The sequence below is a fragment of the Gallus gallus genome, chromosome 1 (genome assembly GCF_016699485.2).
Source record: "Gallus gallus isolate bGalGal1 chromosome 1, bGalGal1.mat.broiler.GRCg7b, whole genome shotgun sequence".
In the NCBI taxonomy this organism is placed as follows: domain Eukaryota; kingdom Metazoa; phylum Chordata; class Aves; order Galliformes; family Phasianidae; genus Gallus; species Gallus gallus.
The window spans coordinates 102,774,342-102,790,949 of NC_052532.1; the positions used below are offsets into that span (position 1 = coordinate 102,774,342).

At 38.1% G+C, this 16,608-nt stretch overlaps 1 protein-coding gene across 6 annotated transcripts in view; it reads right to left on the bottom strand.

The window, feature by feature from the left end:
* Nucleotides 1-16,608, bottom strand: part of APP (amyloid beta precursor protein) — a 199,378-nt gene that overhangs the window by 60,962 nt on the left and 121,808 nt on the right. For 3 of the 6 annotated variants that reach the window (NM_204308.2, XM_046943439.1, XM_046943352.1), the window contains exon 7: nucleotides 13,548-13,715. The exons of the other annotated variants lie outside the window; for them this stretch is intronic. In NM_204308.2, the coding sequence (NP_989639.2) occupies nucleotides 13,548-13,715 (168 nt within the window). The remainder of the gene's footprint in view (nucleotides 1-13,547; nucleotides 13,716-16,608) is intronic. 6 annotated transcript variants of the gene reach the window in all.

Below are 16,608 nucleotides of genomic sequence, written 5' to 3' on the forward strand. Positions count from 1 at the left end.
ACGATTGCTAACTTAGTTTAAAAAACTTAATAAACAAATAAAGACTGTATGCATAGCTGCACAGGGTTTCATTAAATTCCCATGACTACACATACAATAGGTTACTTACACAGGTAATACATTCTACTGCAGAGATCGATACAGGTAAGAAAAAAATACCAGAATTCCCTGGCCCTGTTTTCCAACATTTCTTGAAATGCTCAGCAGAAACAAACTTCAATCTGAAGCTTAGGCTGAGCAGTATCAACCAATATTTATCAATGTCAACCAATATTTCAAACCATATGTTGAAATATAAAGACACTTACACTGGCTGATTTTTTTTTTTTTTAATTAGTTATAAGTACATGTTCCCCATGTATCATATAATCACAGAATCATAGAATGGCCTGGGTTGAAAAGGACCACAATGACCATCAAGTTTCAACCCCCCTGCTATGTGCAGGGTCGCCAACCACCAGACCAGGCTGCCCAGAGCCACATCCAGCCTGGCCTTGAATGCCTCCAGGGATGGGGCATCCACAACCTCCTTGGGCAACCTGTTCCAGCGTGTCATCACCCAGTAAAATACATCCTCAAATTTTTATTAAAAACTTAAACCGATATCCAACCTGTTCCTCAAATTTTACATTAGATGTCTAAACTCAAATGCAAAACAAGAACAAACAAAATGATGACCAAAAAGCCTTTGGCCTTGATTGCATTTGGGATATCACTACATGTTCCATGTAAAAGGCACAGATGGGTTTATGATGCTGTTGATGGAAACTGCACAGCAGATTTTATAAGTTACTTACTGGAACAAAGGAGAGGCTTGCTTGACTGAAAAAATCTACAAGGAATCAAAAATGTCCGATGGAGAAGTCATAGGCAGCAAAAATTATCTTTCCATCATTTTCAGATGTTTCATAAATATTTAATTGCAAGATATACATTTCATAAATCTGCATATTACTAAGTATTGCAACAAACAGGAGCCAATAAGCTTCTTGACAAGCTATAAAAGTTAAAAAATAGGATACTACTTTTAGTATTTAAAGTGTCTCTTACAACTTCAGACAATTTAAACCCTCTAATACCATTTAAAAGCATAAAAGTTCTTTTGCTTTGAACGTTTAATGATAAAAACTCATCTCCAATGATAATGTGACTGCAGTATTAGAAATATACAATTCCAAGTAAGTGTCAAACTAAGGAAGAGTTAAAATGAGATTTTTAAGTAACTTCAAAGCAGCCAGGTTAGAGTTCTGTAAATCTCATCTCCTCTGCCAGATCTTCAATGCACAATGGTCAGTGGAAGACAGCTATCAGTGCATGTATTAATTATATATTATTACATATTAATCTGTAACCTCCTGTTAGCTATCTGTAGTGTTCACTACTGGAAAAAGCAGACCCATGAGCCTCCTTGTCCTCATTTGCACAGAAGGTCTAATTGGATTTTAAGACAAAAACTTTCAGTTAGTAAAGACTTCTAGAGCGATTAAAGTTGTGCACAAGCGTAGGAAGCAGTTTCTGCTGAGATGCAGTGCTGCTGGCAGGAATGGCTCTAACCACTGGGGAAAGCAAATTCCAAAAACAACTCAACCAAAGCCTGAATTGAATGAAAACATTTCTGTAATGGTACAAAGTATTTTAAAATATCTTTCCTTTTTAATCTCTCAAGTACCAAATTAATTTTATCTTTTTTTTTTTTTCCTGGAGCTTCAGTTAAGTGTAGTACATTTTAATTCCACTTAAAAAATTGAAATAAAATTTTACCTCAAACCAGGGAGAAATTTAAGAGCACTAAATTGCAAGGTACTATTTCCTGGCACAGGTTAACCAAACACTCCTAGGAGTGAGCTGGGCAAGTTTAAAGCAACACTCTCCCATTATGCCCATTGGAAGCCTGGGGATACCTGCAAGAAATGTAATACCCCGTTGTGATGTTTGACTGACACTGCTGGATTTGTCTTCCATGATTCCCATTTTTTCCTCTCCAAACCAGCATGAAATTTAACATTCACAGCTCTGTGAGGCAGCAAGTTCTCCAGTTACATTGGGCTTTGCATAGAAGATTTGCCCTTGCCTAAGCCATCCTCACCCTCTGCAGGAAGCAGCAGGTTTTGGCACAAGGCAGAAATGGGGAGGAGCTCTAGCACGTTATTCTCCATCTTTTCCCATCTTTTATAATTCCTCATGCAACTCCCAACTTAAGTCTGTACAAATGTGAATGGAAAGAAGCGATGATTTAAGTAACTGTCCAATAAATTATGCAAATTTAACCTTTAATTTATTGAACAGGAAAAAAGGTCACTAAAATTTGCAGTGAGATCAGTTAAGCCAGTTGTACATTTAAGGTTTGATTATCAAAAGCTCCCATCCTGCACATGTGGCCTCTCCAGAGTAGATTTTCCAATGATACATGGGATACTTACCGAGGCAGGGTGAGAGGAATGGAAAATTCCAAAGGGTGAACAAAGAATTCAGATAGTAAAAGTGTATGTCTAAACCCAAATAAAGCAACTGATGAAGAATCTTAGCTCAAAAACAGTCCAGGCCTGGAGTACAGTGAAGGTCTAATTTCAGTTATGTTAAGGAGCTCCATCATTTACACTCATCCATGACTAAGTTGGATACCAGATTGATTTAGAAAAACTCAAGAGAAGATTTCCAAGAATAATTTTATCAGAATGAAGTAACTGAGGTCTAATGGTTTGAGACAGTTTGAAGCAACTCTCTTATGACTGGTTAGCTATCCACATGATCTGAAATCAGTTGTACTTTTTTGACAAAAGAATCAGTTCTTAAAAACAAATAACCCTACGAGATTTTGACCTCTGTATTTACAAAGCATGCAAATGTTTATGTGAGAACTTCTCTATCTGGTACTAAAAAATATATTACATATAGTGTGTTGAAATGACTTGTGATTCCAACACAGCAGTAACTGGAAGCCCATTGTCTCAAATGAAAAGAGAGACACAAAAAACACCGGGCCTCCCTTCCTCTGCAATACAGCAGAAACATTTTAATGTCTTTATGGCTCTTGGCACAAAATCTATCTTCTCCATTCCAACACATTTGGGAGTTTTATTTCTACGGACGTATTGCGTGTTTTCTCATAGTAAATTGGGAACATTTGGTCAGACATCAGATACGTGTAAGAATTCCTTAAAAATCTGCAGCCTGATCTCATTTTTGACCACATCTGCTTTTCGAATGAGGTTTTATTTTCTATGCGTTGCTTGTTTTCTGATGCAACTCATTCTAGTATATTGCTTGAAGATTGATCAACAAGTGTGTGTTGATAGCTGCGTAAGAAATGCAGTATCAGATGACATTTTCTTCAAACTTTTACTTGCCAATTCCCAAGCAGATTTGGGATTTTTTTTTAGTTACACTTAAAAGTCCGAACATTTGTGGACACATGGGTTCAATAGTAAAGCCAAATTATGCTCTAAATACATGTTGCTATTTAACAATTATTAAATATATATTAAAAAGAAACCTTAAAAAAATATCCTCTTCCAGATACCACGTCCTGTTTTGCATGAAAATAAACAATCCACATCAACATCTCCAGAGAAAGGAAAGAGAGTCACTCACCATGCTGACATAAAGTAGGAGGAGGTAGGTACATGCTGTCTTTCTGGATGAGTGTGGCTGTTGCATGTAACATGGGAAGCCACTTGTACTGAGAACATTACCTAACTATTATGCAGCATTCAGTGAATGCATTCGTTGCTTCTAATTTCCACATACATAACGGCCATATCAATGTTAATGAAAGATTAAGATCAAAGCTTTCAGTTGTTGGCTGTGATCACATCTAATTATAGCACTTGTGATTGTCTGAAGTGCTAGCGGTGCATCTTCAGCAAGAAGGTTTTCTTTTATTGCTACTGCTACCTTGTGAAATGAACAGCTTTACAAGATGGTATACCCATTCTTCTGTGAATAAGCTACTCTTGTTACAGAGCAGTAGTAAATCCGATGAATGGACTCTAAACAACAGTAAAAGAATATGCTGATTACCTCTTTATTACAAAGCAGGTACGTTACTGGCTGCATGATATAAGACAAATGAAGACTGGAAAAGGCTTGTATGAGATAGAAGAAAATTATCATTACAATATATGCAGGGAAAAGGATATACGAGGATGAGTTTTGTGAAGGTATGTTTAATTAACATAATTTAATTACTTGGAGAGAAAGTGCCAAACAAGTATGTTTTTCAGTACTGAGATCAATACTGCGGCACATAACACTAAGTGTATTTATATATGATACATAAATAACGATCTTCTGCATTATAAATACGGACAATTGTCCTCACTCTTAGCACTTCAAGCTGGAGGATCAGCAAGCAAGCTGCTATTCTTTTCCATCTTTAATTTCTTCATATAGTTTTTCACCAAGACCAAGTCCTTTGCACTGTCTAAAATTAAACAAAATAAAAAGGTGGGAGCATAGTTCTTCCCACAGGAAAGGAAGAAATGTGAGAATGAAAATCAAACATGTCCTGACTTCAGTATTTTACCCACAAGGAGCAGTTATTAGTGTTTGGTTTTTTTTTAATGGAGAAATAAATAAATAAATGGCAATGCTGTTCTCCAAGTGTTTTCATCATCCCTAGACTGGTCTAAGATAGAACCTGCAACACTGGCACTTAGCTATCACTGTCTTCTCAGTTAAGTCCTTCCACCATAAACTCTTTCCTTTGCTTACTGTCTTTGCCTTTTCCCATTTCAGGCACTTTCTGGAAAGCTGCAAATCACACATTCAACCGTTCACTTTTAAACCATGAGTCTCTTCTCTAACTCCAGAAATGCTACCAAGTGCCTCAAAAACCTACTTTATAATGAACTGCAAGAGACACAGCCGTAACCCAAAGACTCAGAGGGGCCAATCTGAATTCCAGAAAAGAGTTTCTGCATTCTTACACAAACCTTTTGAATATCCTCCATCATCAGTCTTCATAATTGTTCAGTACTTTAAGATTGAGTTCTGAGGGCCTGATCTTTTACCTTGTGACTTGCCGGCACATCTTCCTGCCTGGAAGTTAATTGCAGAGCTGTGAACTGTGCTGATTATGTTCAGAGCCTGGAACTCCTTTCCTTCAGATCACTCAAGTCCTGCTTAATTTTCAGCAGAGATTACAATAATATGAATTCCCATTAAGGTCTTCATTGATGTTAAGGTCCATCCTTTTCAACTGTGTATTTATCACTCAGCCTGATCATAATCATTCAACTGGGTTTCATTTATCTTGTACATTTGTTTTCTCCTCATGTTTTCACAATTATCTTCAAGACACCACAGAAGTCTTTGAAAGTAAAGCATTTTTCATAAAAATTGAGGAATTCTGACTGCAGTACTGGGGACTCACAAGACATAAATAGGCTAACAGACTAGATAAAAAGAAATATATCCTGTTGGCAGACAACAAGTATATGCATATTTTTATCAAATTAAAAATTTCTCTGTAATAGTAATAGTTGTATGCCCAGAGATCATATTTCAAAAACAGTAAAAAGATCAGCAGTTCTGGGGCTTGACTTCTCCATTTTCCTTTTCAGGATGTCTCCTAGCTTCAAAAATTCTGTTAAATTAGATGAATATTCCTAAAGCAGACTGGAAAGCACATTGTTCAAAAATGTCTACTACTTTAATTGAAAGTTTCCAGGCAGAGGTGACATGAAGAGAATTAACACATCAAGGAGAAGCCAATCCCATTCAGTGCTTCAGAGTGATGCTCCTTCCTTTCTTAATATATGCATTTTCCATTGTTTTTAGTACCCATCAAGGCTAAAACCATGCTTAAAAGTTATGTTCCATTTTAAACTTTACATTGTGAGGACTGTTCCTATCTTCCTTTGATGTGTTATAATTTCATTTCATAGAATCTTAGAATCACCAAGGTTGGAAAAAACCTCCAAGATCATCCAGTCAAACCATTCACCTGTCAACCAATATTTTCCACTAAACCACATCCGTCAGCACAACATCTAAACATTTCTTGAACACTTCCACGACGGTGACTCCACCACCTACCTGGGCAGCCTGTGCCAGTACTTGACCACTCTTTCGGAGAAGAAACTTTTCCTAAAATCCAACTTGAATCTCCCCTGGTGCAACTTGAGGCCATTCCCTCTAGTCCTATTGCTAGTTACACAGAGAAGAGGCTGACTCCCAACTCGTCACAACCTCCTTTCAGGCAGTGGTACAGAGCAGTAAGGTCTCCCCTGAGCCTCCTCTTCTTCAGACTGAACAATCCCAGTTACCTCAGCTGCTCCACATAAGGCCTGTGGTCCAGACTTCTCATGAGCTTCGTTGCCCATCTCTGAACACACTCCAGGGCCTCAATGTCTTTCCTGTAGTGAGGGGCAGTCCCTTGATGGCCTCAGAGACATCTCTACAACACTTTGCTCCACGATCTTTCTGTTATGATTTGTAACCATGAATTTAAATAGTTATCAGGAAAAAGCATGTAATTTTTCATATTACATCAAATCAGACTGCTGCCAATAAATACCAAAAACCCAAACACTCCTTATGCTGAGGTTGTAACTAAGACACAGCAAGTTCCACAGAGTACACACACACACACACACAAAAAGATGGAGGAAAAAAAAAAAAAACAGGAAAAAAATGAATGTGAGAAATGTGTTTAGGCACACTTCAGATGTTTCTTTTTTGAATCCAAAGCTTTATCTAACTGCTTTTTAAAAAGGCACAGTCCAACACTGGCTCCACGCATGGACTAAGGGTTGAAAATAATTATAAATTAATACAGATGAAGGAACTGTGGTAACAGAAGTTATCCACTTCCATTCCCTAAAGATGATAGTTAAAATTTACAATTTAAACAGATATTGGAATTCATCCATTTATAGCTCCTAGGCACTAAATGACAAATGTCAAACAATCACAATTAACTGCAAAAATGTTTTTCTTAAGATTTCATCTACACTATTTGAAATTGGCCTCATCTTCATCAAGATGCATGATTCAGTTCTGTTTTCATACCAGAGAAAATAAAACCCAGCAGATACAGGCAATTCATGCTGGAGATGGCAGGAAAGGGACACATTTATGTGAAGTAATGGTCCATTTATTGCTAATTTGGGAAGCAGTAAGACAACTGAATACAAAGAGCCTTTACAACAAAGCAACAGGTTGTTGTAGAGTGACTAGCATAAGAGTAATTGTAGTAATCTTTTTTATTCATTCAAATAAAAGACTTTGTACTTATTATGTGAGATACTTCCTTGCAATAGCACTACTTAGAATTTGGAATGTTAGCACTAGGCTTCTGTATTTTAAGTTATGTATACTATAGTGCTGTGACAAACTGGTATTATAGCTAGTTGCTGTGATGAATATTTTCCAGCACTAAGTGCATTGTCAAAAAGATGCATTCCTGGCACAAATTAACTTGCAAGCTCCACTGCTTTTATAGACATAGGCCTGCCAACTACCCCATAAACTTCAAGAACAGTGAAAGGGCAGTGGCAATTCTTTCAGATGAATGTGCTCTGCATGTGGGCTGCTTTCTGTCTTAAGCTTCATACCTGACCTCAAGCTCAAGTGGTCTCTGAAGTTGTACAGATAAAACAAGCAATAGCTCGGTAAATAACTGAGAAGATTAAAGCATTCTTCCTAACTAACTTGAGTATATTTTACCACTCTGCTTATCCAAATGCTCCACAGCTCTCTAATGCCTTATCACTTATGATATGCTCTGGAAGTTGAAGCTGGCATGTAAGTTTAACTGGCAAAGTATTTTACTTCCTACTAATTAGAAAGATGTCAAGATCCTGAACAAGCAGCAAATGGATAAAGGAAATTACTGACAACAGGAAACAACTGGAGTATCATCTCACAAGTCTTTGCTGTTAAAGGGCACAGATTATTATATATAAACTACCTTGGAAGAGAAATTAAACTGGATGATGCAAAGTGATAGAGGTCATGTATTATTCCCTTACTTCAAAGCATGAACTGGAAACACAAAGAATGCTCTCACCAATTATTAGGAACAGACTGGTACTAATCAGCCTGTAAGAAGAGCAGTAGGAGTGGATCCCTCATATTAGTCTTAATCTCGTGCACAATATTTTAATATATATTTAAATAGCATGAAATTTCATGCATACTATGAAATTGTAGCTTTTATTGTCTCTTCATATCTTCAACTGAAAACTGAATAAAGTATTTGACACTTAAATATTACCAAAAGATTTAGCAAGTTGTAAGTTTACTGTATTTAGCCCAGAGGATAAATACTGTTGTATGTAAATGCATGCAAAAATTTGTGTTTGTGTTGTAAGATATCAAGAATAAAACAGTACATGTTAACATTTGAACTTATTACTACACTTCACAGAGAACGTGGATGAAGTAACTGATAACACTGGAACCTATCACTTTCCTCTATTTTAAGCCAGCAAATTTCAGTGCAATAATAAAAATCCCCGCTTTAATAAAAGATTATTTCAATTGTATATCAAAATTTTTAAAAACAAACTGTGCTACCAGACAGAGTACAGTTTCCTTCAGCTGCAGTTGTAGAAAAAAGTGAAAATACTGCAGCAAGATTTCCATTGCACTTTGAATTTATCACATCATGGCTACAGAAGCTGGAAGAGAGCAGTGCTGTATGCAACAGCCATTAAGTTGAACATATTTAAGAGCTCTAAGTTTCACACATCTCCAATGTAGGGCTGGAACATGAACACGATTTCAAAATAGTTTTTAAAAATACGTATTTCCCACATGTTTAAAAGATGTTTAACCAGCAGCTATTAAATAAACAAGTGAAAAAAATCTTACAGTAAATTACATTTTAGTATGACAATAAGAATTAATTCCTTCAGTAAAAGCATTTCATCATCTTCTGCTTACTCTTGTCAATATATACCCATTTTGAGGTCATTATATCTGAGTTAACCATCTGATAGATTCTAATAAATTCAAAGAGGCCATTATGGCCAGTCACAAAATAGAAGTTTGAGTCCTTAAACTAAATATAAACTGTAGATAGTATCAAATATTAAAAATCAATAGAGAGAGAGTGTGTGGTCTGGCAGGCTGAAGGAACTGGTAACAAGATATTTAAAGCCTTCTACTCCTAGGGTAATTATATATCAATTCCAGTGTTGTGGGGTGATAAATGTGAAAATTTGATGGAAATAAATCCTACCCAACACACAAGTTATTTTTGTCAGACCTCAGAGCATTGGTCATTGTCGCTGATAGCAGAGAAAGCCTAAGGCTTTGTATAACCTGACAAAATCACCTTTTGAGATCAAGGCTAAGAGACTTAAGATTTCCTAAAGTCTCTTCCTTAAGAGACTTAACAAAGCAGAAGAAAAACACTTTTTTCCATAGACTGTGTTCAGATATTAGTATTCAGTATATTTTCACATTTTCACTACTCACAGCACGTAGGTATTCTTGACAATTCAATCTCCCCAGTTTTTTGTTCAGTCCAATTGCAGTGCAATACAAGAAAATTAAACTCATATTACACCCTTTCATCCTTAAGCAACTATTTGAGAGAAACACAACCATTGCCCACTACTTCATACTACTCTCCATAAAGCTACAAAACCAACTACAGCTTCACCAAAGATAGATGTGCTTTCAGTTTCCATCTTGTGTCCTGCTTAAGAGAGGCTGAAAAGGTTTATACAGAACACCAGAGAGCAAAAAAATGTGATCACTGGAGAGAAGGGAATAAATGATGAGGCAAATAAAAAAGTACAAATGCAGACAGCTGAGGGAGGGAAAGACATAAAGACCAAATAGAAAGAGTAAGGCAAGGGTGACAGAAAGAAATACAAAGGACAGAAAAGAAGAGGGGTGGCCTAGACTCCTGTATTGAATGTCTTCTGTCCTGGTTGTTCTCCTTTCCTGTAACAGGCTTGGACATGCCTGATCCAAGGCTTGCTATTAACCCACTAAAGGCAATCCATCGCGTTCAGCAACACTGGATTGGTTTCAAAGACAAGATCTCACTTAAGCAGTGAAACGTATCATATTCAGGACCAGTAACAATTTTCATTCCCATTTTTTTTTTCAGCAAAATGATGAAGAATAATGAGAAGCAGTGTAGTGATAGTGAAACAGCAGATGAAACCAAAGTATTTTAGTAACAGAAATAAGAGTTGCATAGATCAGGGTATGGAACACTTGGACCTATGATTAAAATATAGGTACAAGAACATAACTAAATAGGTTGGAAAGCATACCCTGTGGAGTCAAAAGCTGCTTGAGAAACTACTGAGGAAAACCAAGAACGAACCCTCGGTGAGATCTGTTTTAAAAGACAAGACCAGCTAGATTTTTCCTCACTGCCAGTTGTGGAAATAAAACCAAGCTGCTCAAGTACTTCCATTAACTACATTTTTCAAGAAGAGAAAATGACACAGACCAAAAATAGGATTCCCAAAGTAAACCAAGACACGTATGTAATGAACACAAATGCTAGCATTCCTGGCATTGTTTTACTGAATTGAACCTAAGAAAAATAGTTTTCTGTGCGCCAGAGAAGAGGAATCTTTTAAGTCCATTTAAATATCCTAATGAATATGCTATAAACTAATTTAGAAGTTGTTTCTTCATTCATTTCTGATGTTACATGCTATGGAAGAATCATTTAAAAGATCATTTATCCTCTCAAACAGCATGAGCCCAGGCTGTAAATCCTTCACTGCCAAGTGGCAAGCTCAAAGAAGGAAGACAATCTCATTTCCAAGTCCAATTCAATCCGTAATACACTTTTTAAAAGAACACAGACAAGGTCACTCCCTTGTAGCAGAACAATTTTCTGCAAAACGATTATGAGGTTCTTGGGAAATACATCCAAGCAGTCTCATCTCAATTTCATCCTAGAGTAAACTCTGCTACTTAGTGGTATAAGTATCCAGTGTTGCAATTCCCCCTACAACCTGTTTATGACAAGAAATGTCATTGTATTAGCAATGCAACAAATCAAGAGTCCTCCTTTCAAGTTTTACAATGTAAGAATAACTCTCATGAAGTCTATTTTATGATGGTACTGCTCTTTAATCAGCAGCATCTTTATCTGTATGTAATAACTTCTCAGCAATATGAATGCCAATGAAAGTAAGATCTGAAGTGCTGGGTGAGCAACTGCAGCTCTGTATGCAAGATGCACTATGTAAGAAGACCTCTGAGTCAGCACAGAGCCTCACTGCAGGATTTGGACAAAGAAATGCATCCATATGGCTCAGTTTGAAGGGCAGGAGTCAAAAGCAAATCTATAAAAAAACCTGGAAGTGTAACAAAATGCAGTCTTCAAAGAATCTAGATCTGCTACAAGTCCTTATTTATGCTGTGGTGCAGCTTTCTTCTATGTTTTTTAGTAATGCCGACAAAGGTGGTAATAATTCTTGATTCCAGCAATGTATATGAAAATACTTACCCTTTCCAACAAGAACCAGTGCATGCAGCTTTTTGAAACTCTTCTACTGACCATAAAAGTGCACAGTATAAAAAGCCAATAGCTACTTTTTCTTCAATCCTACCTTGCTGGACGTGAAGTATAAAGACGAAAGCTACTCCTCCTCCCAAAAACAAAACAAAAACAAACTTCTGGACAAAGGAACAGGTACTGTCATAGAAAAAAGAGATACCATTTCAGAGGTTGGTGCCCTATATCTGCATATTATTGCAGCCAACTCATTAAGTACCTTGAGCTGTGTGCAGGTAAATATTGTTCACTTTTATCATTGTTCACCTGCTAACTGGGAATACTTCCAGATGAAAAGTAGCAAAAGGTTTGGTTTCTCAGCTATTTTCCATTATTGCTTTTATAGCTACCACATTGTCTTTGAGTCTGTAATCACTTAGGCATGATACTCACCTAACACGTGCCTAAACAAGTAATTATCCTTTACAAATTCTGTCAGTCATAACAATATACACAGCCCCACCTCAGCTACCTAAAATGAAATGTGCAAGAAGTCAACTGACCTATGGATATTTTCATTCTCTCTCTCATGACAGAGTTTTTTAATGCCCCTAATCAGCTTGAGACAGCTATATTCAGTCTACTTTTCCGTCCTTGTTGCACGTCTATAGATAACTGCCCATCAATATCACATTTTTCACTGGAGAAACATTCCTTCAATAAGATTCTCTTCTTTTCAACTACTGCCCTAAATTAACTCTTGTTATAAAGCCCTAGTTTTTCTTGTCTGTCCCAGAGCTCACAATCAGAGAAAACCATGTTATCCATCTCTGGAAACACTTAATGTAGGACAGAAACTCAACAGTTTAAAAATTACTTATTTTAGCAAATGTATTAGTCCTCATTCCAACATGCAGTGTATTTTTCCTCTACACTCACTACATCTTCTTCTGTTGCACAAGCTGATCAGTCCTGCTCACTGATTTAGACTAGTGTGAAGCCCTCCACGGACCTTTGCCTTGAGTAGCTCTAAAAGACACCAAGATGAACCACAGCTGAGGACCAGAGTAGCAATCCTGACCCCATGAGCACCCTTACTCTCGCTTCAATAAACCACAGCTCCTCCGTTTCACAAAACAAACACCAAACCTTGCCATGACTTTGCATGCTTTTAAGTGCATTTTTAGGCTTTCCTCTTATTCAAAACAAGCTGCTCGGAAAACACTTTAATAAAGCAGTCTGAATATACTCCTTCTGTTCTTCTCTTCTCTGCCCTGTGAGAAGGCCAAGCAGCAAAATATGTAATCATCCTTTAATGTCTCAGATACAAATGGCAGCTGTAGCTCTCCCAGTAATACGTGCAGATGAGATAAAAAGAAACAGAGAGCACCAGAGGCTGCTGAACTGAAATGCAAGCTCCAGTTCTCTGCTATGGGAAAACCATCCTTCTCAAACCAAAATCACAGTGCAAACATTCCTTCTTCACGGAAAGCAATCACTAAAATATATGGTGTGTTAAACAAAGCAAGTGGGTGTGTTATTTGCATTTGTGTGCATCTTGGCCCTCAGGGAAACCTAAAAAAACAAATAATTTCATCCCTTTTCCTTGCAAACACACATTAAGTGTTCAATCAAAGTGGAAAAAAAAGAAGAAAAAAAAGAAAGACTTCTTCACTTCTTCCAAGGGTGGCAATAACTCTTCTGATATTCTGATGAGCTGATATTGCTTTGATGAAAAAGAAACATGAAAATACAGTGTGTAAATTAAGAGCCATTTTTAAACTTACCTGAGGCTTCCCTGAAGTATTTTCCTGTACGCATATTGCACATGCAAAAACAGGGACTCATGAAATGTTAGTAGGCGTTGACAGAAGATGAAGAAAAACTGAGTGGGAAGGTTTCATCTACAGAACTGTTAGGCTTTTGGCCAGCTATGTGCAAGACTACCTAGAGGGCAGAGAAGGTGCCTGCTACCAAGCTGGGTTAGCGAGAAGCTAACAAGATCTAGAAATAAGCTGGACAGACCGCGGGCAGCAGGAGCGGGATTAGTGTGAGCCCAGGCCCGCTACCAAGCAGCAGGGCCGGTCGGAGAGAGGCAGCAAGGGGCTGGCAGTGCACTTACGGACGCTGCCGCAGACTGCCATGCAGTACTCCTCCGAGTCAAAGTTGTTCCGGTTGCCACCGCAGCCGCCGTAAAAGAAGGGCGCGCACTTTCCTTCGGCCACGTCAAAGTACCAGCGGGAGATCATTGCACGGCAGGGACCGGTCTCAGCTTGTTCAGAGCACACCTCTAGTCACAGGAGACCCAGAGGAACCACATTTAGTATGAAAACAGCATCGCCTGTACTTCCACCTACTCAGTGTGCCAAAGCACACCTCCACATCCCTGTGTGAGGATCAGGGTGTACCTAGGGGGCATCTGGGGAAAAGGAAACATAAACTGCTGGGTACTTCAATGCTTCTTCCCTAAAACCACCCCAGAAGTGATGCAGACAAATTTGGAACAGTTCAGATTTGTGCTGCTGGGCCCACTCAGTACCAGGCCCATCCAGGCTTTGCTGCTGCAAGAGCACGATCTCCTTCCAGCCCAGGGTACAACCTCAGCCACATGCATGGAGGGATGCATCTGAGAGCATGTGAGTCAGTTTCTTCCTTGTGGCAATGCAACCCTCCAAGCTCAGTTACTTAGCTACGCAAGTATAATATACAAGAGTTATAGTGGAAAAGAAATTCTCCTCAGACACCAATTTATACACAATCACCACTGAAGAAACCACCCCCTCTTGCAGCCTGCCCAGTATAGGGTTTGTAATTCGTATCTGGAGGGCTCTTATATGTAAAATTACTGCCACAGCTTTACTCCATCCATAGGAGGAAATCTCATCCCCAGTGAATATAGACAGAAAAAAAAATAGACTTTAAGAAAAAAAAGTTGGCTTTTTTTTTTTTTTCCTTTGTGAGCCATCACAGTCGTTGCCTATATACTGCAACACATGAAAACCTGAGGGGAAAATCAAACCATTCAAATTAAAGGAAGACAAAGGAAATCCTGTCTGCAATTTGGAATTTGGAATAAACATACAGCCCTTTACCAGTAACATTCCAAACAGGAAAAAAAATAACATAAAAAAAGCCCAAAGCCCCCACAATCTTATCTTCCAACGTACTATATATATATATAAATACACACACATCATATAAGAACTGCATAATGTCAAACAGCAATATATCCCTCATTTGCTTTCATCCCACACACTGCATCAGCACATAAACTGGCATGCTCACTAGAAGCATCTAAATTCCCTGCATAAATTTGAATTTTGTGGAAGGCAGATGCCTAAGGGTTGAAAGGTAGAAAGAAATATCAGCACATCACCTCTCGGATGCTGGCTACACAGAGTTCTGCTTGGCAGAGTCTGTCCTGACTAGTAACAGGCACTGCACCCCTCCCTGGGAGAGCCGCTACCTACTGCATGGATTTCATATTCATTTGTCATCGGTAGCCAATGTCTGTCTGCACTTAAATATGTAACATAATTTTACTCATGCATTTATTTATAGATATGTGAATTTATTTCTAGGTATGTGAGTGTGGCAATATTATGAATCAATATTAGGGAACTCTGAGAGAAACAGATCCACATATGCAATTAGCAAAACGGTACTACAAATGTTATGGCTCTGTATCAAGCCATTTTTAAGAAAAAAGCAGAACAGATTTAATTGTGAAGAATATTAATTACAACTGATTTTATACAACAATAAGATTAACTATATACCACATTTAGTAGAGAAGCGATTCCTCAGATTTATTTTTGAATAACATCTTGCCCTTCCATCCAATTATACAGTCAAACCTTCACACCATGATAACGTAGCACAGACTTGGAAGAGCTGCCATGTGTCAATTAAAAATGAATAGTGACTCATGACATGAAAGAGACAGGTATAATCAAGAGAATGTCTGCTGACAGGAAATGTCATTTCAAGAAGCAAAGGTCTCAACAACTCAATCTTTCTTTAGAAATGACTTAATTCAAGTTGACTACGGACTGACCTCTACTCACACAATAAGCATCTTCTCATTTATAGATCTGCTATAACGTCTGATTTATTTCACTTTGTACTGTTAAGCGTTATCAAGATGGGAATAGTTCATAAATTTAACTTGAAATTTCCTATATCTACTGCTCTCAGAAATAGAAACAGATTTTGTGCATGTACAAATAATGTGCAAAAGTGAAGGTAACCATCCATCAAATAACCAATGCCAGTGATAACAAGGAGTTAGCTCTCTGGAATCTGAAGTCAGTCATACATGTGTTAAATGTGAAGAAGCACTTGGACAAACATTCTGGCAAGCACAGGGTAAGTGCATTCAGAAGAGTAAGACAGAAGCCCGGTGTTGTGGCTGGGGACTTGCCTCTCCCACCAGACTGCCCTTGGCACATCCTTCCATCCAGCCCGCACAGGCAATCAGATTGTTTTCGTTGAGACCTAAATGGCAATTACTTCACCATACAGAGAGATAGTGTAATGTGCAAACAGTTTATGGCCTACGTGAAGATAAACAGGAGAAGTAAACTGTTTCATGACTGCCCTAATTGAGGGAATCGTGTTGCTGTGCGTAGGCAACAGTCACTGCTGTCATTCCTTCCCCCACTGTGTCACCACCTTCCCTCTGCAGAGGGTACAGAGGAGCATTCCTTAACCTCTGCTTCAGGAGTGAGGATGTATTTTTAAACCACCTTCAGTGCTTGAGAAATGGTCCTGATTGCTCCCGTTGTTGGTCCAGATGCTCCTTCCATGCCTCTCCATACCCCTATCACTTGTGCTCAGTTTAAAAAAGCCACGTTTAATCTTCAGCTGTGCTGCCCTAACTGAGAAGATGGGGCAATGAAGCACGAACCTCAAGAGGTTTTCTTGGGCTAAGAAAAAATTACTGCCATTCGTATCCTGTTTCCCCTCCATCCACTGGAACTAAGTGTAGCAATTAATGCCTATGATGTATGAGCTACGGTATTTTCACAGATATTAGCAGCAAGGCAGCATACACTGCTAAATGATTCATCAAAAAATTAAAAGCTGTCTTTGCTTCATATATTAACTTTGTTGCTGAAAACTGATTAAAGATAAGATACTTTCCGCCACTGTATAATTCTATTTTACTTGTTAGCACAATT